The sequence below is a fragment of the Thermobia domestica genome, chromosome 6 (assembly GCF_964235325.1).
Source record: "Thermobia domestica chromosome 6, izTheDome1.hap1.1, whole genome shotgun sequence".
NCBI classification, from domain to species: Eukaryota; Metazoa; Arthropoda; class Insecta; order Zygentoma; family Lepismatidae; genus Thermobia; species Thermobia domestica.
In genome coordinates, this window is record NC_137459.1 from 198,363,966 (window position 1) to 198,388,830 (window position 24,865).

The following is a 24,865-nucleotide window of genomic DNA, read 5'->3' on the forward strand; positions in this document are numbered from 1 at the left end:
ATACGCAACTAGTCTAAAAAATAATATAAGAGCAACAAAATATACATACAGAATAAACAGTACAACGTTAAAAAAAAGTAAGCAAGAAGACATGAGAATGTTAAAAGTGCTTCGTTAAAAATTTAACCACCATTTGAATTGGATTCTTATACCACAATACATATCCTATAATTTCGAAATTTACAGATAATTCACTGGTACTGAATCTGAGCACTCTGATCCCAGCATGAATACTAATTAAAGAACATAAACATGAAAATTTGAAAACTTTGTGCTTTTACTGAGTTTCATTCAAACTGTGTTAGGTGTGACATAAATCAAGACAACAGCAACCTGTGAGTAAAAGTAACACCACATCAATATAACCACACAGTTAACACACCAAACCACAGAAGTACCTGTTAACAGATGGGCCTGTCATCATGCAATGAGGAGGGGAAAACTGAAACAAAAGGATTAAGATTGGTTACTACACATTGGTTGACACCTTGCAAGGTTAACCATTCTCAGTTGCCCTCACTGTGCAAATATAAGAAGGTAAATTTTAGGATTGATGGATGTAGGTTTGACTATGAGCTGCACATTATATTAAAATAGGTTTCTCACCCAGTCACCTGGTGCATACAGAGAAACTGACAGGTCCCTTATTACCCGTAAGCACTATTTAACAATCTCAACTAACTCATGCTTGCTACTAAACCCCACGACAAGTCTTAAAATTAAACCTTCCTCTCACTATTAAATGATTTCAACTTTGATCCAATACTCATGGATTTTTCTTTGTAATGACCGTCAGCACCTACCTTCCCGGCTATGAGGGCTAACCACAGCCCGACGGCTCTCATGACTAGACAAAGGATCCTCATTACTGGGTGTTCTAACTGAGGGAAGAGCCCCACTAGAAACTGGCGAAAAGCTCGACGTCTCAGTCTTCGAAACCTTCCCCGCATGCACCAGGTGGGGTGAATGCACGGAAGGTGGACCTGCAAGCAATCATTCTACTAAGGACTCTTATCTGCATTCTACACTAAGCTAAAACTGAGGCAACGTCTTCTGACAGTTCTCTTTTTGTGAAAAATATTTTAGTGTGGCTGTTGTAGTTCTATGGGACTATTAAGCATGTAGAAGCGTTGTAAAAACTTTTGTCATTCCAAAAAAACACTCCATTCTTAGCAATTAAAAACACCAGTTACTGCTGAGAAATCACTGTTACTTTGCTATTCTAAGGTTTTAATATCATTACCGTTATTTATAGGCTAATAATCAAAAGCTCTTGCACAGACTTTACCACCTCCAAATAAAGTATTTGCTATTTATTTCAGAGAGCATGATTATCTATCACATCACAACCATGCATATATTTGAACAAGCTCACTGCTATGCCAAACATTGAAACACACTCTATGTACACATACAATACAAATTTAAAAAAATCAGTTTTGATATTTGAGTAATTAGCATCCATTACAAAACAGAAAATAAGAAAAATGAATTTAGATGATCGTGGAATATAACAACTTTTACTCACCACATTAAATTATAAGGGTAATTCAGCCAACTGTTCCATGAAGCAATTGCGATTTACGTACTTGTATTTATACATATTTTTCCTAACTTAAACACAATATGCTATTCTTGAGATAACAATAGTCATTTACATATTTATTTAAGAGAACATACAACTACAAATACTACTTTTCTCGAAATAACAGCAAAATTATGTAAACTGAACAATAAAGAGATGCATCAGACATGTACACATAAATACGCACACACACCCGCACACACACACATACATATTATATATACACACATACGGTTATCAAAATAATGGAAACACCTGTAGTTTGCAACACGTATGAAGTGTAACGTGGTTATACTGAAGATACGTATGCTGCATCTAGCAGTTGTTAGTACGGTTCTAACTGATCAATCTGCAGTATTGTAAACAGGGTAGAACGGAGACATGTATTGAAGCAAGTACATGGTGGTGATGCAAAATAAGAGATCTCTCTGAGTTTCAAAGAGGCTAAATTGTTAAGTGAGCGATTAGCTGGCTCAAATGTCTCCAAGTTCATTAGTTGAGTTGATTTTGAGTTTAGCGTCCCGTCCAGCAGCGAAGCTATATGACACGTGGACCTACTGATTGACGTGGAATCCGAACCAAAGAAGCTCTCACTGGGAATCGAACCCGGGTCTCACACGCCGAAGGCGCGTATGCTAACCGCTTAGCCATGAGTGAGCTCACCAAGTTGATTAGTGTGTTAGATGTGACGTGGAGACAAGTGTCTAAGGTGACGGTGGTGTACAGATCTCATGGCAAAGCAACATCGGTGGAAGAGTAATAGAAGAAGGAAAAGATGTCTCAATGACGAGATCGAGAATTATTGAAGAAGATTTGGACCGTACAGAGAATGGAGCAAATGTGACTGCGGAACTCAAATATCATCTGGAACAGCCTATTGTAATAATCATAGTCCGACGCGAGTTGCATAACCTAAATATATATGATTGCGTTTCAATTTCCAAACAGCTGATCACTACTGAAAATGGTGCTGAAAAGTGTTCCGATGGTGATTGGAAACGTATAATACGACTCGATGATTCTCTTTTACCTTATTTTCAACAAAAGGCAGTTTTTATGTATCGCAGACACCGAAAGAAGCTGATGCTCCGAAGTGTCTCCTCTCTATCTTAAAGTATGTGGAAGCAACCCTGTGATGATGGTGGCCGCAATTTCCTGGTATTAATTGGGTCCTTAGATTACGATCCAGGTCGCACTACTGCCAGTGATAATGTGAGCATTTTAGATGAACATATGCATCGTATGATCCAGATGTTGTTCTGACTAATGATACCACTTTCCAAGATGACAATGCACCAATTCAAGATACGGTTTCATGAGTATCTGGATGAATTACAACATTCATCTGGTCCGTCCAATCCTCAATCTCAACATTATTGAATACTATTGTAGTCAGGTTTGGAGTTCAGACTTCGCAGCAGATATCCTCCTTCATCCTCGCTAACGGAACTGTAGTAGTGCATTGATGAGCAATAGTGCAATACTCTTCTACAAATTATTTATGACTTATATGCTTCCATTTCGCTGCTGCAGAATAACGGTAGTCCCATGCCGTATTAATCAGGTAAGTTGCATTTTCTTCAGGTGTTTTCATTATTTTCATATCCATCTGTGTATACATATATATATATATGAAAAGAAGAAATAGAAATTATCTCAAGAATATATTTTTTTCTATATCAGATACTAAATGAATTTATGATGAAAAAGCAAAGTAGTATGTTGGGCCCTTCTTCATGCTGCATTCAATCACAGCAGATAGTAGCAGATGCAGGTTTCATGACAAATGAATGAGTTGAGAGCGAAAAGGAATAAATAATGACTTAACAAATCAACAGAAACAAAAGTAAAAATGAGAGATTATCTGCACAGAAGAAAGATTTGTAATGTTTCCCCACAACATACGAGAGTATGGAAAACGAGGAGGGGAAGTAGCGGGGGTGAATGCAAAATGAAAACCAAAAGAAGAAGAAACGCAGAAAGGGAAGAGAGAAAGGTAGAAGTACCTAACCCACCGTGGTCGACATCCGAATGCCAACTGGATGCCTGGCTGGAAAGTGACGCTGGACTTTGCCCATAATATGCAACTTCGCCGCTCTTATCCCGTCCAGTGGGAGGAGCACCCAGATCTATTTCTTCTTCTGTTGAGCTTAGACGACGTAATCGCTTGTTTCGAGGTTCTCCAGGACTCTGAGAACTGCGCGGCAGTGACAACGGACCTGAAAAGTCATAGTCTTGTATTACAATACTCATTAAAAATAAACAACACATAAAAAAAAAAATTTGATTTTCCATCCAGGAATATTTTATTGTTAAGTCTCGAAACAACATACTTACGAATAAAACATAAATTCATGTTTGCAGATGAGCATTAATCCTTACAACATAAAATTCTCCAGAGAAAGTACACTTAAAACATTCGCATTATTCTTCATATTTGTTGAGAGAGCAAATAATTCTCAAAATACGTAATTTGCATTAACATAATTTACGAACAACACTCCTATTAAATGAAAAAGAAAAGAAAAATCAACGCTAAAGAATTTAAATATTGTATACATTAAATTCTTCCTATCTGCGCTTTTTAAATTTTTACACGAAGTTTCATAAGACACGCGTAAAACTTTAGTTTTTTCTATGTTTGTGTTGCAACGCAGTAGTTGGGAATGGGTTTAATGAAAGACCATACAAACGTCCAATATTTCGTGTAAGAATGTACAGATTTTTAAGAGGATAATTTAAACTTTACGTCAATACATTAAACACAATAGTTATTCCACTCATATAAACTACAGGATTCACTCATTTGTATTCTTCCATTCTCTCTTTCTCTCCTGAGTAGATAGATGGCATGAATCCCTACTTCAAGAAAATTTACAGAAAATTATTTGCTGAAAAATTTACAGAAAATGGACATAGCGGCATCAAATGGGACATTGAGTGAAACTGACATCAACTCAAATAGAAAATATGTGATTGAGGACTACAATATTCTGAACAAGTTCAACAGAGAAAGTGAATATTAAAAAATGAAGTGTAAAATGCATCTTATGGCCGAACTAAAAAAAAAAAAAAAAAAAAAAAAAAGGATTGCAGGCAACAGACGGAAATGTGTAGAAAATAAGTTAAAAAAAAAAAAAACTAACGTAACTTATTCATTTGAAACTGAAGAACCGTTTCGTTGCACCAGGAATGTACACATTTCGTAAGCTAAAAAGGAAATAAGAGATTTTGTATATACAGCTACAAAGATAGGAAGTACTACAACTAAGGAGAAAGAGAAGAAAATCTCAGAAGAAACTTAAGGCAATTCAACGACCTCATGAGAATTACAATAGGGAGTAGGTATCCTGCATTTGTACTTGATGTTACTCGTACTGCGAGGGTTCTTACAATTGAAGAAAACACAGATCTTATTAAGTAAACCAGAGTCTAAACAGTAGCTGCAAGCAGAGTATATTGTTGAAGAAAAAAATGGCACACTCACTAAAAACGTGGAGAAATACTAGGAGATACAACAGTTTTACAGCAAGTTATATTCAAGTGGTGATCCGGAAGCAAGAGAAAGCGAAGATGATGATAAAGGCATATAATGTCCGGCGTGCGACAAAGAAAGGTTACATGTGCCAAAAACATGAAAAAGAGTGAAAGTACCAAGAGAAGCTGGAACATCTTCCGCTACATCTAATACATTTCAGAAATCTGGTGAAGAAGCAGGAAATGTATATTTTAAATGTAGTTAGAAACAACTGTGGCACGGCATATCGCAAATTTGCAGTCAGTATTAGTCGGAAAAGTATAACAAATGAACATTTTGGTAAGCTATGGGAAAAATCAGTTATTAACAGGTTTGAAATGCATAGAATTTTCCTTATAATTCTTGAAATTTTGAATGACGACGTTTTCGAATATGACGTTTATACAGTGATAACGGATAAATAAGAAATGTTTGTTTGTGAAAAATAACGAAGCATGTGCTTCTGAAAGCAATTCACTAGTTTCGTCCGGAGTATTATTTAAAAAACCTACCTCCTCTACTATATAAAAATGAATCAAACTACAAGCAAAGAAGAAAACAAGAGTCTGCAATGGTAATACCAAGAGTGAAAAGGACACTGAAAGCGAGAGCACTGCACAAAAGGCAATGGTAAATGTACGAGCTACGACGTCCAAATCTCTCTATTAAGTGCATCGAATTAATCTTACGACTAGTATGTTCCTGCAATGTTTACTTTCTCGATAAATGATTATGGATGCAATGCATGGAATATGAGAAGTGGTTTTACGTTAAATATTTATAAATGAATCACATGGTGTTTTTTGAGTACAGTTTCCGTATTGTGAATAGAAATCTCTTAGTTATGATATGTATTTCTTTATATAAGTAATGAATACTCTTTTTTATAGTTACATAATATCGAAATCTCCCATAGCAATGCTGAATTCTCCCGCAATTGTTAAAGAAGAGAATAAATCGAGTCGGTATTTCTTTTGATAGGACTTACATGTTTACATACTAGCGTTAAATTGTATTTGACGTATATAATGGAAGTAGTTAAGATTAGAGTACGGATTATTTTCCACTAAATTTGCAGAATTTTTTTAAATAGAATAAAATATCTCTAAAGGACCCTACAGTCACATCTTCCTCATTTCATTGCCATTCAATGTCTGTTTATCGACAAATAAAGACCACAATAGCGACAGCTGTTCTTGAGTTAACGTGCTCATTCCATCTTTTACTGAAGTTACACGTTCATAGCTTTGTGTTAACTAAACTTTACAAACTGGTGAACAAACTCGCTGCAATTGCAACGATTTCCGCTACAGAGCTAGTAGTGAAACAGGGAATGGTGAAGTGCAAGACATCTTTATCATGTTCAACTATTCATCCGCAGACATTAATTTGTGGTATGTTTTATCTGTTCTATGATACGGCTTGCAAGACAGATGTGACTGACTAGTAAAACGGAATATTGTGTTACAACGGCGTGACCACGAAGAGAACGTGAATGTTGTCCTATCTGTTAGTATTACAAATCAAAGAATGATGAACTATAACCCCGAATTTAAAATTAACTGAAAGCCGTAGATAATGCCACCTGAAGGAAAATCCTCCTGAAGGGTAAAAGGGAGTGAAAGACGAAGAATTGATTTAGGGTGGCATTATCTACCGTAAATCCTCCTCACTCCAAGCACGAACCTTCAATAAGAGGCGTCGAATGCACCTTTGATCCAATCAAATTCTTCATCTGACCTACGTTGAAGTTGAAATCATTGATCAAGTCGAAGGATTGTGTGATACTTTTAGGATTCTTACACACCATGAAACGAGTACGATTATGCATTGGACCTACATCTTCAGGATGCATTACTCCTGCCTTTGTGTATGGCAACTACCACATGTTCACAGCGGAAACGGATTAAGTGGAAAGCTACTAGAGAAAACTGTTTCATATCTACTGGTACCAGATTTATAATAAATGCTACTGAAGACATGTGAGTCTATTTGCACGGGCAGGTGAAACGCCAGGAGGGACTTCCACAGGTACCACGGAACTTCCACCCTCTAATGTATTAGCAGCTGGAAATAGATCCACTATTGCTACATCTACCATTTCTTCAATTCCCTATTAGGCACACTCCGTGTTTCTCTCAACACTGAAGCTGATGTAACCTATTTGCCAAGAATTTCTCAATTTTGTTCAGTGAGCTTTTGTCCTAATTAGTAATGTTTTCAAGAGGTTGGCCCGGAAATTCCCTGGCGCATATCTGCGACCGTGCTCAATCCAAAAGATTAGTATTTTCACAGTGCTACTCCCCCCCCCCCCAGAGTACTGAATATCCGCCTCGGGATTAAACGGTTCGGTACAACTGCGGGTATATCATATATTTTGAAAGACAATTCATATGTGTGTAGAATAAAATATTCCGGTGGAATAACCTAGATAAAATGACACCGACGTGACAATGCATTAACTAATGATTCGCAACTGTTGAAATGATATACATAAATACAATGAAATGATATATGGTAAAATTGCAATGACAAGTGCAATTGCAGAAACGAGAGCAAGGAACCCACACTATTTAACATAATATTGACGCAGATGTCATAAATAAATACATACATAAATAAACATAGGAATCTTTATATAATATTACACACATGCTAGGAAAAAATAAAGTATAACAATTGCAGAAGAAATTCTGTAAGTAATACTGTATTAGCAACTTAATATAATATACATCTCAATGCTTCAGGTTTATAACCAACAGATGACTATGAAGTTTTTCAGTTTAACGTCCCACAATTATGCAATTTAGGCTAAGGGAGATTGATTATTAAGGCAAGTGAAAAATGATGGAAGAATTGGTGGAATGGAAATGTGAGGGGAAAAGAGACCCCCGCGAAAACCCATGGAGACAACGTTGTCCACCAAAAATTTACTTGGCCGGGGACTATAACCGATTAATAATTAATGCAATAAACGGTAATGTGGCCACGAACTGCGAGTCAAATGTTTCACTCATAGACATAAAACGTCACACTGGAGAGATCTATATTAAGGTTTATGCTGGAGAGTTAAAATCTTCAGGATTCTTACGAAAATCACGACTTTTCACATTATGTAATAATAATAATAATAATAATAATAATAATAATAATAATAATAATAATAATAATAATAATAATAATAATAATAATAATAATAAGCGCAGCTTAATCCCTGACGATATGGAGTGAAAATATAAGGAATATATTATTCGAAAGCTGTTTTATTAAACTACCTTTCTTAGATACGTTACAATAATAATGACGCAATAATATTTTAGCATGTTTTACACCTACGACTGCTTAAAAACTTATGAACATGCACAGATGTCTAAGTTTAATAAAGGATACATATCTATATAACAACAAATGTATGTGGTTTTCTTTAGTTCCAAACGAAATAATGTAATGTTAACCCTTTTAGATGGCAACAATAGTATATAGGTATATTAAACAAACAAACAAAAAAAAAGTGTCTACACTTTTCAAACCACGCCGTTCGGGAGACACTCCTTAAAGTAACTACAGTTGATATCAATGAATATTGAGCATGAACTAAGTTTCTGAGCATGTACCAGCTGCAAAGTTTTCCAGTTCGATATTGAATTTAGGCTAAAATGAAGAATAGTTTTTTTTTTTTTTTTTGACTACCGAGGCTATATAAAATGAACAGATCATTTAGCGTAGAATTCAAACCACGTAATGGGTTCAAATGTCAATATTTTCCTACCAAGAATCGAATATTTCATATGTAGACGTTACCTTATTTGTTAATTGCAAATTGTACTTGAAATAAGTTTAATTTACAATTATATACTATGAAAACAACAACGTAATACACATTGTATTGTAAAGTCAGTCAAACATCATAAAACTATCATTTTTGGTGTAGAAAAATAGCCGCCCTCCTAAAAATGTCTCTGCCCCTCCTTTGCCCCCCTAAGAAATTAAAGCTGGCGTCGTCACTGATAGGAAATTAAATAGATCAATCTGGCAGTGCTTACATAAAAATGAATAATACATGCTGTACCTGTTGTTAAGTAATAGCATATGTTGCACTGTGCACCTATATGCAGGGGTAAAAGTGGATCTGAAAAGGTGGGGTACGGTAGGTAGCAGCATAATGTCACGCCGTTCCCCATGGCAATCTTTGTCCACTGTAATTTTTTAGAAACTGTGGGGACGTCGTACATACTTTTTCGAGGTGGAGGACGGCGTTCCCCCTCGTTCCCCCGCACTTTTACCCCTGCCTATATGAAAGTTGATGTGATCCAAGAATAGTAAATATAACGGAATTGTGTCGTCTCCCTAATCCCATAACACTAGATATTTCATTCTGTTTCTCTTTCGAAAGATGATATAATTATTTTATTCGTATTGCCATTATCTTTAAAACATGTTAACTTGTATGTGGCTTTCAATGCAACATATACTATTACTAAACAACAGAAATCATACTATTTCGTCCATCCTACCTCTACTGATTCTATTTAAGTCCTTTCATCTTTGGCCTCTTTCATCCAATTCTCTAGCAACTAATAATTTACTTAATTGTAGTTGGAGAATATGACAAATGCAGAGGAAATCATAGATAGAAAGGAAAGGGACGCAGTCGTAATTTTAATGGGTGGTATTTTTGTGGGGATAGGATGAGGAAATATGCATTTCTCCAATTACTATTGTGTGCTGGCTAATGTGAAATCTAAATTAAAAAATGTAGTCGGCAAAAGAGTAGGAAACAGAACTCAGATACTGAAAGGCATAAGATATAGAAAAGTGAAACAATCTTCTTTCATAACTCCGAAGAAAAGTATTTAAATTGAAAGTAAATGAACAGATGAATTAGCCGGTGATAGGATAATTTCGAATTTTACGAGGCCGACTACTGTTAATGGAGTAGAATGGAAAAGGCTAAGTTATAGAACAAATGTTGAAAAAATGAGGAAGATAAAAGTATAGGAACAAAGTTGCACTGAAGAAGGGTAAAATACTCGTATATAGAAAGTCGAACAGCGAACTAAGAGGATAAACTGACATTACGACACAGAAATCAAAGATAGGAAGGGTTTTCTTAAGAGAAATGAAGTTCTAGTCAGATGGAAATAGTGCATTGAGAACGTAATGAAAGCAAGTTAAGAATCTATTGAATATTTTGAATGTTAGAAAACCAAAACTAATAAACATTTTTAAAAATTGAAAGAAACAGAAACGAGACTGTCAAGGATTTTCGGTACTGATGGACGAGTTTTGAGAATGTTTTTATCAAAAGAGAATGAAAAGCAACAGGAGTTAGATACTAAACGAACTCTGTCCAAAAAGAAACCGAACTTTCTACATAAAATGGTACTTAGCATTTGTGGAAGTTATTTAAATTTATCTTCTCCAAAATAGTTGCCTTCGTTATTTGTACACAGTTTTCAGCGTGTCTTCCAACTGTTGGAATGACTTCTTGCAATAATAAACTAGAGGTTCAAAACAGGAATCTTTCACGGTGGATTTCAACTTGGGGAATAGAAAGTATTTTGCATGTGCTAATTCAGGCGAGTAGAGTGGTTTAGAGCACAACAATTGTATTGTTTTTCAAAAAAAAAAAAAACTTTAATGAGGAACACACGCAGAATGGATAGAAGCATTGTCATGATGTAGCATTCGTGTTCCGGTTTTTTTTTTTACAACTTCTGGTCCTTTTTATCCTCACAGCTTTTCTCAGATGTCTATTACTTCTAAATACTTCTCTTTGTTGATGGTTTGACCATGTGAAATGTATGCATATCACCACAAAAGTCAAAGAAAACAACAAGGATTACTTAAACATTTGAGTGACTTGATGTGCTTCCTTGGGTCTCGGCAACGACTTTCCCACCCACTGAGATGGCTGCGCGTTGGTTTCAATGTCATAGTCACTAACCTAAGTACCGACACCTGTTATGATGTTTTCAAAAAGCAATGGTCTTCGTTTGTACTATTGAAAAGATCTTTACGTATTTCCAAACGTATTCGTTTTGTTCGTTTACGTTGAACGAATTTTGCAGCAAGAACACGATACATGTTCAGTAATAATAATTATATATACATATTAAGCTACGATCACATGACAGGACGATTTTACTGATTTCTACTTCCTCAGCTATTTCGGGAACGGTCAAACGGTGATTTTTTCCACCACATCGCAAACGTGAACGTGTTGATAAGTGTTCAGGTTTTACCTCGTCTTCAATGAGATTTCTTCCTGCCTTGAAACTTCAAACTATTCATAACACTGAGATCGGCTCATATATTCTTTCCTGTACACTTCCTATAACATTTTAAGTTTCTGTAAATGTCTTGCCCAATTTCGAACAAAATGATACATACATGCAGCTCTTTCAAAATCATCACTTTCGTAATACAATGAAATCGCCACAAGAATGGAACACAGCTTCACTCAAACGCTCGCAGTCACACAATTACAAAGAACAATATGATGTAATTACCGTAAAAATGCTTGGAAAGAAGCCCACTTAGCAGCGCTGGCAAGCAGAAAGTCAAAGACAGTTTAGCTGATCATGTTGTTGGAAAGTTCGGTTTCTTTTTGGACAGCTCCCGTATATGTTTAGTCTATTAAGAATATGAAAGGAAAAGTGAAGTCGAGGCAGTTGGAGAGAAGAAATTGAAAAGATAACTTTCCAATAGAGAAAAGATAGCACACAGAAAGATACAGGAAACATAGAACTATTAATCTCACATTATGCAAAGACATAAACTGTTTTCAATATTGAGGGAAAGATAATATAGTTATTTAAAAAAGCTGAAAATGAAATAAAATATTGAACGTCACATGGTTATGTTTTGTAGGTTAAAGAAGCCGTAAGAAAGTGAATGATTGTGAATGAATTAGCGAATTAAATGGGAAAAGGTGCGTGAAAACCCACGGAATTATGCTGTATGCAACGAACTCTCATGGCCTGGGATTAAACTAAGAAAACGCTGTGCCTCCGCGAGGAAATTAAAGAGGAAAAAAGAATGACTTATTAGGAAAAGGGGCACTACTAGAGTAGCGATTAGCTTTCATCGAGTAGTAGGTGAAATATTTTCAAAATAAAATGAACGAAATTTATTTATTTAATTTAATTTTAATTTATTTTTGTCATTAAGGTCATCATCGTTAATTGGGTAATTTGAACGAGTGCTACAGAATTTTGGGACGACACATGAATATCGAAAACTAAACAGAAATTCGCCTTCAGAGCAACAATTAAGAGTTAGACTACAAGAATAACAGAGAATAGTTTAATTAGAAAAGGTATTGAACAATTCAATATCTATTTTCAAGAATGGTGTAGGAAAGATTGTGTAGAGAAAACCGTTGGTTAGAGGAAAGAACGTAAAACAGGCGGCTAGACAAATTTATTATGAAAAATAAGAAAAATCAAAGTATATCTTATCGTTGAATGAAGAGTTATAAAAGAAATACTTATCAAATATTAAGTACTGCGTTACACGAAGCAAGAGGTATATATGTATTAGAATATCGGTTGTTTGGAATTCTACTTCTCCTTTCAGTAGCAAGGATATACCAAATGTAGGTTTGGATCCCTGCTCTCTTGCACCGAAGGCAATAAAGCCAATCGTTGAACTCGGAGGAAGGTTAAAAAAAAGTTATTGAAATAGTATGAAATTTGTATGTTGAGAAGAATGGAGTGGTACCTGTGTGGAATGAAAAACCAAATAGGGTATAAGGAACAATAAAGAAGAAAATAACATAACTGGAGTGAAAAGATATGTCAAGGAAGTGAAACAAGCTGAGAATCATAGTGTATGAAAGCTCTAAATTTGTTGCAAGTAATCTGCTTACAATGGCAGACTTTATAATGAATTGTATTAGTAGAGATAAAAATTGAAGCACATTAGCTCTTGGTTCAACGCCCCCCCCCCCCTTTGTCTCACAATTTTAGTTAGATCTATAATTATCATATGCTCACATTGTCCCCCTCGATTTTAAAATGTCAGAGACGCCCATGATTAAAATCATCCTCTCAAGTCAATAAATACATTACCTTAGCAGTAGACCATCATGATTATTAAATTATCAAGTTCTAAAGGACCTGTTACTTACTGTATGCTCCAGATGTCATCATAGAAGCGTGGTCTGGTGCCGGAGGAGTATAGCTATTGCAGTAATAGCCAGTGTTTTCTATTTTGATGGCATTTACTGGGGGTTGCATACCGTTAGGACCTTGCATGATGGAAGCTGAAAAAAAAGAAGAAGAAAAACCGGTTCCTTTAATATAATCATATCCAAAATTTAAAATCAGTGCAGTAATAACTTTTACAAGACAAAAATTCATTTTATGTATAATTCTTCATAAACATCTGATTCTATCTAAATAGGGAACGGGAGTCGAGTTTATAATGTAAACTGCTTGGTCTATGTTATCTAACAATACAAATAGCTTCTTGCAAACTTATGAAGCTGAGACACAAAATAAAGAGTATTTATATACTTTAAGATTCTCGCCAATGTAATTTACATTTCAACGAATTTTAAAGCTAACATTTATTAATCAACATTATACATTGTATACACGAAAATACCATACTCAAGAAACAAGTATACACAATGTAATCTACCAATTTTGCGTTTCCTCCTCATAAATACAAAGGTATTATAAATTTTAAGTTTCTCAAATTTCTTTTAACTCAGCACTACCGCAAAAATTCAATCCAATAAGTCGGAAGATATTCACATCTCTCCCATAATAGAATCTGGATAATTGGAGCTTCAGTATTCTCCAGTGAGATTATATTTTATAGCACAACACAGTAATGTATGTACACTAGTAATTACCCTGTCCATTACCATTCAGTTGAAGAAATGTTCAACCAGCTGCATGCACACTGAGTTAACGAAATATAATATATCATCCATCAAACTCTTTCTTGCTAAATTAGCTACATTATAATTAGTATTCGCTTAACTCTTTCTTTCTTGTCAACAATTCTGTAGCTTGACAAACTCGTTTCTAAATTTTCGAATTTTCTAATGTCACTGAATACATGTTACACACAGGCAAACACCTATATCGAGGTATAGTTATTCGGAATGTTGGAATTCCACAACGTTAAGTGATCTAATATTATGTGAAATATACTTTTAAAGCTAGATTGAGATACTTCTTGATTAAATACATGCCACATAGTACGTTCGTTTACGGCTAGTAGCAAACACACGTGCTTCCTATGACCTTTAAAGTTCATGTTTTCATGTTTTCGGCAGCCTATAACTCTAGAAGGAAGCATTTGTGCACCCAGGTTGGTCTATACTTTTTGTCTTATCTTGGTGTCAGGAATCACCTCCCAAACGTTGTCGGTGTTGTTTTGAAACACCTTGTATATGTTTCCGCATATGAAGTGTCTTTTTTCGCCAAGTCAGACAGTCGCGACAGACAACAGTTCATGACTTTGAAAACAAGTTTTAAAACCACAGCCTGATTCTGAAGTCCATCGTTCGATAGCCTTTTATTATTATTATTATTATTATTATTATTATTATTATTATTATTATTATTATTATTATTATTATTATTATTATTATTATTCTGATACAGGATGCTAAAGGAGGATATATGAGGCAGACAGACAGTAAGAGAGGCCATGCCATTCAAAATGACAGACACATTGTGAATCTGAAATCTGTTTGTCGATAGATCATTCCTTTCTTCAGCTACACACAGATGGACACATGGATAGAGCTACAAAACAATACGCATGGACAACCTGATACACTGAACACACAACAGGTCATGATAGTGAAAAAGGCTGGTGAACTGAAAGTGTTGATTCCGAATCTTAAAGAACTCCCTCGTGACTATATGGTTAGAGTACATGTCTTTTGACGGGAGTCACAGTTTGATTCTCGGTGGAAGCTTACATGGTTTGGATCCCACGTTATGCTGTACGTTCACGTTGCATATACATGTAGTCCCGCTGCTTAAAGGTGGTTGAATTCCAATTCAACCAACAACCGAATCTTAAGCCTGTTAGTGAACAGAAATTTTCGTTCTCTGCATGAGAGTATTATTATATAAATAGACAGACGGACAACTAATAGGTAGAACTTCAAAAACGGATAGATAAACTATGCTGATTCCGAAATTCTTGATCTTGAGATGCAAAGAATTACGTAAGACTGGTATCCACTGGTGGCGCGTGCCTTTGGTTTACAGGTTTCTGGGATCGATTTTCATCGGGAGAATTTTGAAATTTGAACGCACTACAGATTCCACTTTATACTTCAGTTCCACTCTCATATAGCTTCAGTGCTAAAAAGGACACTAAACTCCAATCTAACCAACTAACAAAGCAGACGAACGGACATGAGTAATGACATCGAAAAGGGTCATGTAAATAAGATACGGACGTTGCTTCCTAACAACGATGTAGTCTTACAGGTTAACAATACACTTATGCATACAGTCAGACTTGTTCAGATGTGGTTTGAAAAATTGCATACACTTCAACATCTCCACTATCTCAACCACACACACACTCCACCTGCTATTCAACATTATTGAATAACAACGGATTAGTTTCAGAGCAGCAAGTCCGGTGCGTAGTTCTTCCTTCACCATTGGCAACGTAACTGGGTGCTGCACAGCATGAAGAATGATGCACTACTCTTTTGTAAACGACTCACAAATTATATATCTCAATTCTGCGATGAATACTAGTCTAAGGTGGTTCAGTGTCGTATAAAAAAGGGAAACCCCATTTTGCTAATGTATTTCCATTATTTTGGTATAATTCTTATTAATAGATTAAACAACTAACACGCAACAAACAAATTTAAAGAACATAAAGTCACCAAGAATAGTGTGCTTTGTCTATACAATAACCACTGACGGAATGGGATGGGATACTGACGGAAAAGTCAGCGTGTCAATACAGTAAGTAAATAGAGGTAATAATAGTTTCAAAGTATCAGTAACGTGAATTTCGTTGTTCACTATGTTAATGAAAGCGAAGTTGGTAGGTGAAATCGTGGCAGTGACAAATCCAGGAAGATAGTAGTCATAAATAGCGTTATATAGTATGCATACAAACAAAACCGAAATGTTACTCTGAATTGTAAGGGTGAAAATATTGAAGCGAACACCAATCTTATTGTCCCCTCTAGTGGCAATTGCTACAACTTTGTGATGACCTCAAGTAACTCACTAACAATCCGCACGCGACTCTAATACCCTTTTCATACTTATATTACTGATAGGAAACAGTTGTTTAGCTTGTAATTCTACTATATGTATAAGTTACTGGAACTAGTGCTGTTAAAATCATTCGAATAATTTCTTTGTTGCCATTATTTGAATATTTGTTATCAATGTTTGAATAATGGATATTCGAAGAATCTGTTATTCGAATTTTAACAACACTAACTGGAACTTCAATGCTACGATAGATTGAATTACGAAGAGTTTATCCAGCCATTTCTATGATCAAACCAAAATAAAAAAAAATATTTTATAGAAATGTTTACAACGCAAAACGAAACTAAGACCAAAATATGATTCATCTAAAATAATAGACACTCTTTCTATTACAAATATGCTACACATAAAGCTAAATACTGCTTTATAAATTATGTCTAAAATCTAAACTGCTTCTAAAGACATAGTAATAGAATTATAAATTATAGTATATTCTCCTTACATATATTAATATTACTTTGATGAAATACTTTTTCATTATTTTTTTCTCGGATACAGATGCATCCAATGGAAGGAATGGAAGTACCAAGCGAACAAGCGAATCCTTTTATGTTAGGTCAAAATAAAGTGGATTAGTGGAAGAGGATTGCATTTAATGTAGAGCAGTTGCTAACATTCTGGTGTGCCACTTGAACCAGAGCTTCTGACGCCACGACATTTTCCACTAAAAGTTCAAAACCCGGCGGCGGCACGGAAGTCTCTCTATAGAACGACAGAAAACAGGAAGAAAATCATAACCTGGAATACACACAAACACACACTAGCAACTGAGCTGCTTTTTTCTTTCCAACATGAAGTTTAAACATCGTTCCTAAACGATTCTACAACATAAATTATCAATAATGAGTTGCAGAAACATATTAAAGACGTCTTTACGGATAGCAAAAAGGAAGATGTTAACGCATGTTGTACTCGTATCATCCCATGATTTTGAAAATTCTACGGAAGATTAAAAATTAAAAGATTGGCAGATTCATTAATGATACTTGTATTAGCTAAAGAAATAGTGATATTGAGGCTCTTTCTGAAAATTTGTTTTAATAAAAGTATATTCAAGAAAGAATGAGGAACTATAGATGCCGGAACCTTGTCGACTCAATGAAACTCAATAATAATATTCTCAAAATTAAACACTTTTATTTAAGTTACTCATTGAAATCTTATATCAACTTTATATTTTAAAGAATGGTCTTCCGACTGACTAAATATCTTCGAGTGCCTGTATTTTGAATTAAAAACTAATTTATTAGTAATTAAGTGACATTCATATTCAATTATTACATTATGAATCTCCAAACATCATTTTAGTAAATTTCTTTTATTTCATTTTTATTATTACATCAAACACTTTAAAGTCTTTTGTCGCTATGCTTTCTCGTTTATCGGAGTTTCTGTGTGCATATTGGTAAAAGAAAATATAAAGAAAAAGAGAAAATAGCAAAATAGAATCGTAAATTGTGATAAACTTACGTTTAACGTTCCGCGGTAATTTCTTGTAGGTCAAAGGAGATGAATAATGCAAGTGTAAATAAATATTGACGGGTGTATCGATTGAATGGAAACAAAGAGAGGAAATGGGAGAACCCACAAACACAATTTTGTCCAACACAAGATTACGTTGGCTGAGATCGAGCTACGGGCCTTTTACAATTGCGGTAAGCGCTATATACTTCCCCCTCGATTATTCATCATCGTGATCCTTTGATAACAAATTAACACGTTCCTCATTGGTGTTAACACATAATTGAATGAATCCGAAGATGCGATAGGAAGTTTGCCTTTGTATTATTAACATAATACATTAAAACAATTTATAAATCTGGTGACGTCTGGTAACCTTATGCCAATAGTTATGGGTTTGATTTCCTAACTAGCCCACTTTATTAACTTTAAGATTAATTCCAAATAAATTCAGAAGATCATGGAAAAGGCTTAGAAAACATTTGGCAAACTGGCTTTGTGTTTGTAAAGAGCCCTACTAAATTCAAGATAATTAATTTCGAATATACTTTCTGTTAAATTGTTATTTATTTGAATTTTTATGTTTTGCATCTTTATGCAACATAGAACCGAAGTTATGAAGGGCAGAGTTTACTATAAACGTAGGTTCCAAACAATGTCCAGGGTTTGAACCCGGTACAGTTGGTGAGTACAAATGCTACCATATAAGATAAACCCTTATCTTGCTCCCAAGAAGAAAGCTGGATGTGTCACCTAATCTCTAATTTATACACACTGATTTATTATCTATAAAAAGCTGGTATTATTATTTTCAGTTGTGAAAAACAATTGCTTTCAAGAATCACTTTCTATTTCGCACAGGGGCAACTTCATTAAATGGTTAGCCTTTTTGCTTTTGGAAGACAGACATGGATTCGGTTACTGGTGGGAATACATGTGTTTTGGATCCAATGAAAATTTATATATCATCTTCAACATAACCTCGGTGCTGAAAAGGTAGTTAAAATCGAACAAAGAATAAAGATGTCGCCAATTAAATTTGAAGCTTTGTGCCTTTTGACATTCTTAAACTAGTCCTGCTTAGCATACGGTATAATAAATGGAAAAATAAATTGAATTAAATGTTGAAAAGTGTGGAGCTAACAGCACAACCCTTTCCAGGACATTCGTGCTTCATAACTAACTAAAAACTCCCTGAAATGAAGCTCCTAAAAACTTAAAACGGATAGTCGACGATTTAAGTTGGAAAGTTGCGATTCTTGGTGTCATTGTTGTGGTTTTCTTGGATATGTTCTATATAATTTTCAAATAAACTGTATTTAAAATCATACATAATGTTTGATTGATGTCTACGGTTGCCAATAAAATGAACAAAATGCTTTGTTGATTGGATGTAATTTAGCGTGCATTTCAGCATCGAGGCTATATGTGGTATATATCTACAACCTAATATGAGATCCAAATCATATGAGCTTCCACTGGGAATCGAACCTGGGTCTCCCATGTTTCGTCACACGCTAACCGCATAGCCAAAAGGAAACACAGCGAACAAAATACAAAAGATAATGTGCAGTGTAGAATTCGAAAACAATAATTGTTATCAATTTAGGAAACATCTACCAAACAACTGCGGAAGAAACAATAAGGAAAGGGGGATAAAAAAAACAACTTCGTCAGCTAAGTGAACTCAAGATAGGAGCAGAAAACTGGGATCGCTCACTTTGCTATCCTCAGCAATACTTCTATGATCTATCTCCATGCTCATACTAATACAGCACGTGACATCAATAGCTAATGGTCCCTACCCTATCGGATTTCCATAGGGTGAACATAAAGGGTGACTTCTCATTCCTACTTGCCTGACCCGGAAGTGCTCACACAAATCAAACATGTTCGCTCCACGAAGAATAAAAAAGAATATGGATGAAGCCAAAACTGTAGTCAACAAAATCTTTATTCCACTAATATTCAAAGAATATGCATTAATACAGCATAAATATTAATGCTTGAAGTAAGTAGATATTGAGCCATTGAGCCATATTATATATATATATATATATATATATATATATTCTAAAGAAAATATTGACCAAAATAAAATAATGATCACATTCTGGGCCCAAAAAAATAATAATCACATTTTCAATGGATGGAATCTAATAAAATTAGTGATAGTCTACTTTCACACATATAAAACATTTTCTCTACTTCTATGTGATCCAGAATAACGTACCCGAATCGAAAATAATATTTAAACTAGCGCAAGAAACTCGACATTCTTACTCCACAATATGGAGAGAAAAGGAAAGAAAGTGAATAGGGAAATCAGAAAATGTCTTAGATACAAGATACATACAATGCTAATAATGAATAAGTATTGCATTAACATTTATTATCAAATCGTATATCAATGTTCACGAAGCCGCTCATTCTTTTTGCTATAGAAAATAGAGAAATAAAAAAAAATTAAAGTATAACTGACTAGGGCGGAGAAATACATACCGGTAATAATGATTGGTGTCGCTCTTTGCCTCTTGCTATTTGATTGAAAAAAATACTTGGTGATGATTCATGGAAACTTCTTTTTCATTATAATTATTAAGAGGATTATTTCTAAATATTATAAGCTAAAGCAAAACTTAGTTTAATTTCCCGATTCAATTTCAGAATAACCTTATATATTATGTAAATTTTATTATTATTATTATTATTATTATTATTATTATTATTATTATTATTATTTTATAGACTATAAAACAATATATGTTGTAAATTAGGGTAACAAAAAATATTGGAATTGTTCTCGCTGAAAAGAGAAAAGAAACATCTGGTGTAGTTAGAGAGTCTTGAAGAGAGGCTTGCTTATTGATATCGAGTTTTGCAAAGATCCACTAAAAGGTATATTTAAAAAAAAAAATATGTATTTAATTTAACGTCTCGTAGTTGTTAGCATTAAAGTAAAAGAAACTAATGATTAATGAAATTGAAAGATTATGAAATAATTGGTGGTGTGTGAATGTGGGAAAACTGTAAAATCCACGAACCAAACGTTGTCTACTACAAACTTAGCCTGGGATCGAACCAGGGCATCAAAGATAAGCGCTCTACCATTGAAAACCGTTGTCCCCCAAAATGTTACTGTGTTAACCAAGTCACTTAATTTTAAAATTGTGAAAAATATTCTTAACTAAAAATCATCAACTTTTAACACTTTTCTTATCCAACTATTAACTTTTGTCTCCAACACCGGAATAGGATATATTTTAGGTGTATGAACGAGATATTTTATATTACCAAAAACCGTTAAACTATACGTTTCCTTCCCTTTAACAGGAAAACTAATATGGAAGTTTTCCGTCGTTCATCACTCTGTACTGAAAACACAAAAAGGAAGTATGAATCGTGCATTTTCAGACATCATGAACAAACTGAAAATCGACAAATTGAGAACAATGTTCATCTGTTGCAATTTGTATCTGAACAAATAGTGGCTCTTCGTTATATTAAAACAGAATAATAATAGCAGAATTCCAAATTCTCGGAGAAACAGAAACCTTTTTATAAATGAAATGTTCGAGCAAATCTCCTAGTTTGATTCCCGATTTCTGTAGTTCCACATCAATTACTCTGTTTGAGATGAAATGTATTTTTTTACTGGAGTAAATATTATTATTATTACTTACTTACTATTATTTTGAATAAACTTACCACCCAATGAACAGAGAATGAGATTCAGTTTGTGATAATGAGTAGTCAAAATTAAAAAAAAAAAGTTGACGATTTTTCGTAAATTCCAGTGAAATGCGCAACGTTAAATCTCGTTATGTTGTCTGAATCTCCGACGATGTTATATAGAATGAAAATTATCATATTTTTGAGTATGTATTACTTTCTTTTTCTTAAAAAAAACTGATATGTGTACTTTTTCAATGATAATACTTTATGTCTCCTCTTCTTAAAAATAAGCTTACCATTCCCTATTGAGTGTTCTAAATTTTTTAATGTCTAAAATTAATATTATATATATGATTTTTGAAACAGTTTTAATTAATTTTTTTAATTAAAAATTAAATGGGTAATTTTGAAATTTCTGTGTAATTTTCTAAGAAGCCTAGTAACAAAATATTTAGTGGATCAGTCCTATCATTAAAATTTCCATACTATCTACAGAAACGTATTTAAATAATTTACAACTTCATAAGCTTTTGCGATTAATTGTTCAACAATAAACAACACTTGCAAATGCTATTTCACTAAATTGTATTTCGTAAATACTAGAAATTACACAGGATTAGTCTTTGAATCGAGCAATATGTAGAAAAAAGGGAAATGGAAAAAGGGTGGAGGAATGATGCACATTCTTAACAACGCAAGAACAAGAATAACATTTCCATGTGGATATAATATACTTGCTAATTGGAAAACAAAATATATATCTCAGTACTAAGATTTCCATTCCTAACACTCCAGATCAGTACAGTACCTCGAAATTGAATCCAGCGTGAATTAAAGCCATTATGCCTATTTGATGACGAAACAACCACAGACTCGGCGAGCTGTTTAGTTTAATGGCTAGTAAAGGAAGCTCCTATACATCATCCATTCTAGCACACCACATTGACTTCCGCTCCCGCAGTTACTGTGTCGTGCGACAAGGTTTGGTGGGGAAGAGAGAGACAAGAACCCACAATAGGCCCTTACAAACGGGGAGGAGAAAGCCAACAAGAAGGCATAATGTTGCTAACGGCAAAGTTGACAAAACTTTCCACTGCTGCAATTGCATTACATTTTCATAATTTGTGATCGGAAGTTTCTAACTGTCAACAATAGCTAGTACAAATCCAAAGATGCTGGAGCCATGGCGTATACGCAAAAGAACGATAGAATGCACTAAATACGCTAGGGCGAATACTATACATCGCCTCCATTCGAAAAAGACTGAAACAAGAAAGAAAAAAGAGAAGAAAATAAAATACACACAAGAGGGATATGGATGGGAAGGGGAACATAAACATGACTAAGGAAACAAACTTTTTTTTTTAAAAAAAAAAGCAGCATAATTCGTAGTATGTACCAATGAATACGCAAATTTCTCGCGTTACTTCATCATCTTGATTTTGTGTTCATATTATAAAGCTGGTTATCTAAGTAATGCAGCACATTTGATTGAATTCCATCGAGAATTAGAATTATTTGTGACTGCTTTTGTTGAACGAGCTAACTATCGTTTCTAGCAATTCCCATCCGACAATGCAAGTAATACATCTTTTTATAACGATGTTCATTTACATAAGCTTAATGTTCCCTCTTTAGTACCAAGGGTGGATAAAACGTGGATAGCCGGTTCAATATACAACCCCAACTACATAAGCATAAGCAATCTCTGGGAAATGAACCAACTTTCTGAATGATGTGTATCAAAGGCTTTTTCAATGATATGACACATGTGAATCGATGTTATAAAATCTGAGGTTATGCAACACATGAAATACGACTCAATTATATGTTTGTTGTTGTTTACAGAAGTTATTGTCCTTTTCCAGCAACGAGGCTGTATGAGACGTGGACCAACAGTGAAAGATAGAATCCGAACCACCGTAATGCGATCCGATTTCTTAATGCTCTTTTACCAGGAATCGAAGCCGGGGCCACGTGTACCAAAGTTGCACTGGCTACCCATTAGGCCAGCGGGGAGGGCTTTTGGTATCCGAAAGTTACAGCCTGATTAATTCGATGGTGTTAATACATACATAATACGTTTATATATATATATATGTGTGTGTCCCAGGAGGAAGGGGCAATATTTTGGGAAATGGTAGTATCAGTGATTCTAAGCAAAAAAGTTCATATGAACATAGGTCCTAATCTCAACGCTTTGAGAGCTACAGGTTGTGAACCACTTTGTTTTATTGCGTATTGCTCTGTACTTGTTCTACAGAGGTGGTGCATAGCGGGTTTGAATGCTGATAGAATGACCTTTCCAACGATATGCAATATGTGGCAGTTGTATCTTTGGAAGAGAAGTTATTGACGGATATTTTGGAATCAGTGTTGCCATCCAATTTCTTTAAATAATCTTAACTTTCTCAAACTTTCCTCAATATCTTCCCTTCCAAAGACAATACTGCCACATGGTGCATACCGTTGGAATGGTCACTCCATCACGTTTGAAATCCGCTATGTTTTACGTCTGTAAAATAGTTACAGGGTGAACAATACGCAACAAAGTAAACAATGGTTCACAACCTGTAGCTCTCAAACGGTTGAGATTATGACCTATGTTCATATAAACTTTTTTGCATAGAATCACTGATACTACCATTTCCCAAAATATTGCCCCTTCCTCCTGGGACACCCTATATATATATATATATATATATATATATATATATATATATAATGGCGTCTACTTTAGATATTCCTTTCTCGGAAACATTTCAACCAAAGTTACAAATTTTATTTCTATAAGAATTGTTTTCAGGAAATGTACTATTGAACGTTTCTTGACAGAATCACAAAGACATACAAGAATATTGAGCTTATTTTTCAATCGTAACCGAACTGAAAATTTCATATGCAAACTATACAAAATCGCAGTCAGGCAGGTGCAAGTTCGTGCAGAACACGATCTGCATGAAGGTTGAAAACAGATATGAAGCCAGGATTCTACATAGGGAGTTATTATTATTTTGTAATCTGAACACATATCCTACATATACCACTAAGGTAGAGTGTAGCATTTATACAGATTCTTTTGGTTATAAAAAACTCGAATCTTAATCCGCTTTTAATATTTCATGGTTGAAGAAAAAATCTTTGAAGTTATTGTAACTAAAATGTTAGTCTCATTCAAATATGTATACGGCATATGAAAACCTTTGCATATACAACAAAAACAATTTTAATTCCAAGAATGTTTATAGCAGGATAAAGAATTTATATAGTTCTGTTAAGTTTTATGTACAACTATGATCATAAACTAAACTAACTAGAGTTAAACTAAACATTTCATTATGC

At 34.4% G+C, this 24,865-nt stretch overlaps 1 protein-coding gene across 10 annotated transcripts in view; it reads right to left on the reverse strand.

The window, feature by feature from the left end:
• Positions 1–24,865, reverse strand: part of NfI (Nuclear factor I) — a 784,932-nt gene that overhangs the window by 58,245 nt on the left and 701,822 nt on the right. For 7 of the 10 annotated variants that reach the window (XM_081762573.1, XM_081762574.1, XM_081762571.1 and 4 more), the window contains 3 exons: positions 13,237–13,371; positions 3,592–3,804; positions 804–983 (listed from right to left, as the gene is read on the reverse strand). In XM_081762573.1, the coding sequence (XP_081618699.1) occupies positions 804–983; positions 3,592–3,804; positions 13,237–13,371 (528 nt within the window). The remainder of the gene's footprint in view (positions 1–803; positions 984–3,591; positions 3,805–13,236; positions 13,372–24,865) is intronic. The other 3 variants (XM_081762570.1, XM_081762577.1, XM_081762576.1) reach the window with 3 other exon arrangements.